At 67.4% G+C, this 733-nt stretch overlaps 1 protein-coding gene across 2 annotated transcripts in view; it reads left to right on the top strand.

Moving 5' to 3' along the window:
- The first annotated feature begins 251 nt into the window (after window positions 1–251).
- The window catches only part of GINM1 (glycoprotein integral membrane 1), a 19217-nt gene continuing 18735 nt past the window's right edge, over window positions 252–733 (top strand). The window contains exon 1 of one of the 2 annotated variants that reach the window (XM_015620937.2): window positions 252–489. In XM_015620937.2, the coding sequence (XP_015476423.1) occupies window positions 351–489 (139 nt within the window). In that variant the 5' untranslated portion in view covers window positions 252–350. The remainder of the gene's footprint in view (window positions 490–733) is intronic. The other variant, XM_015620938.3, reaches the window with a different exon arrangement.

Here is a 733-nt window from a genome sequence, read left to right as displayed (position 1 = left end):
TTCTCTCCAGAACCCTTTCCTGCAGTGTGGTGCTGAGGGCTCAGCCCGGTATTGCTCCGGCCCAAAGACCCTCTCCACGCAGAGCAGGCCACAACAGCAGCTCAAGACAAACAACTGCAATTATTAACACCTTCTATACGGGTACCTCTCTTAGTGCTTTCAAAGGCTGCAGTCACCTATTAAGCGTGACGGCCTCCTGCAGGCGCAGCTCCATTCGCACTCGGGATCTCCCGCCGGCGGCGCTGCCCGGTCCGGGGCAGCGACAGGGGCCGGGACAGCGACAGGGGCAGGGCCGGGCAGGCCGGCCCCCTCCCGTCACCACCCCCGCTTCCTCCCGGCCCCGCCTGTTGATGTTTCACTTGCTTTTAATTCCCGGGTCGCAAGATGGAGGCGGCACTGGGACGCCGAGAGCTGCTGCTGCTGCCGCTGTCGCTGCTGCTGCCGCCTCTGGCCGCCGCTCTGCTGGGCCCGGCCGCGCCGCTGGGACAGGTACCGCCGGGGCCAGCCCACTCCCTGCCCTGCCACTGCCCCTGCCCCTGCTCCTGCCCCTTTCCCTGCCCCAGCCCCTGCCCCAGCCCCTGTTCCTGCTCCTGTTCCCTGTCCCTGCCCCTCTCCCTGCCCCAGGCCCTGTCCCTGTCCCTGTCCCTGCCCCTGTCCCTGTCCCTGTCCCTGCCCCAGCCCCTGTTCCTGTTCCTATCCCTGTCCCTGCCCCTGTCCCTGTCCCTGTCCCTGT

This window comes from Parus major, chromosome 3 (assembly GCF_001522545.3).
Source record: "Parus major isolate Abel chromosome 3, Parus_major1.1, whole genome shotgun sequence".
In the NCBI taxonomy this organism is placed as follows: Eukaryota; Metazoa; Chordata; class Aves; order Passeriformes; family Paridae; genus Parus; species Parus major.
Note: the sequence above shows the minus strand (reverse complement) of the source record. Positions and strands in the feature narration are given on the sequence as shown.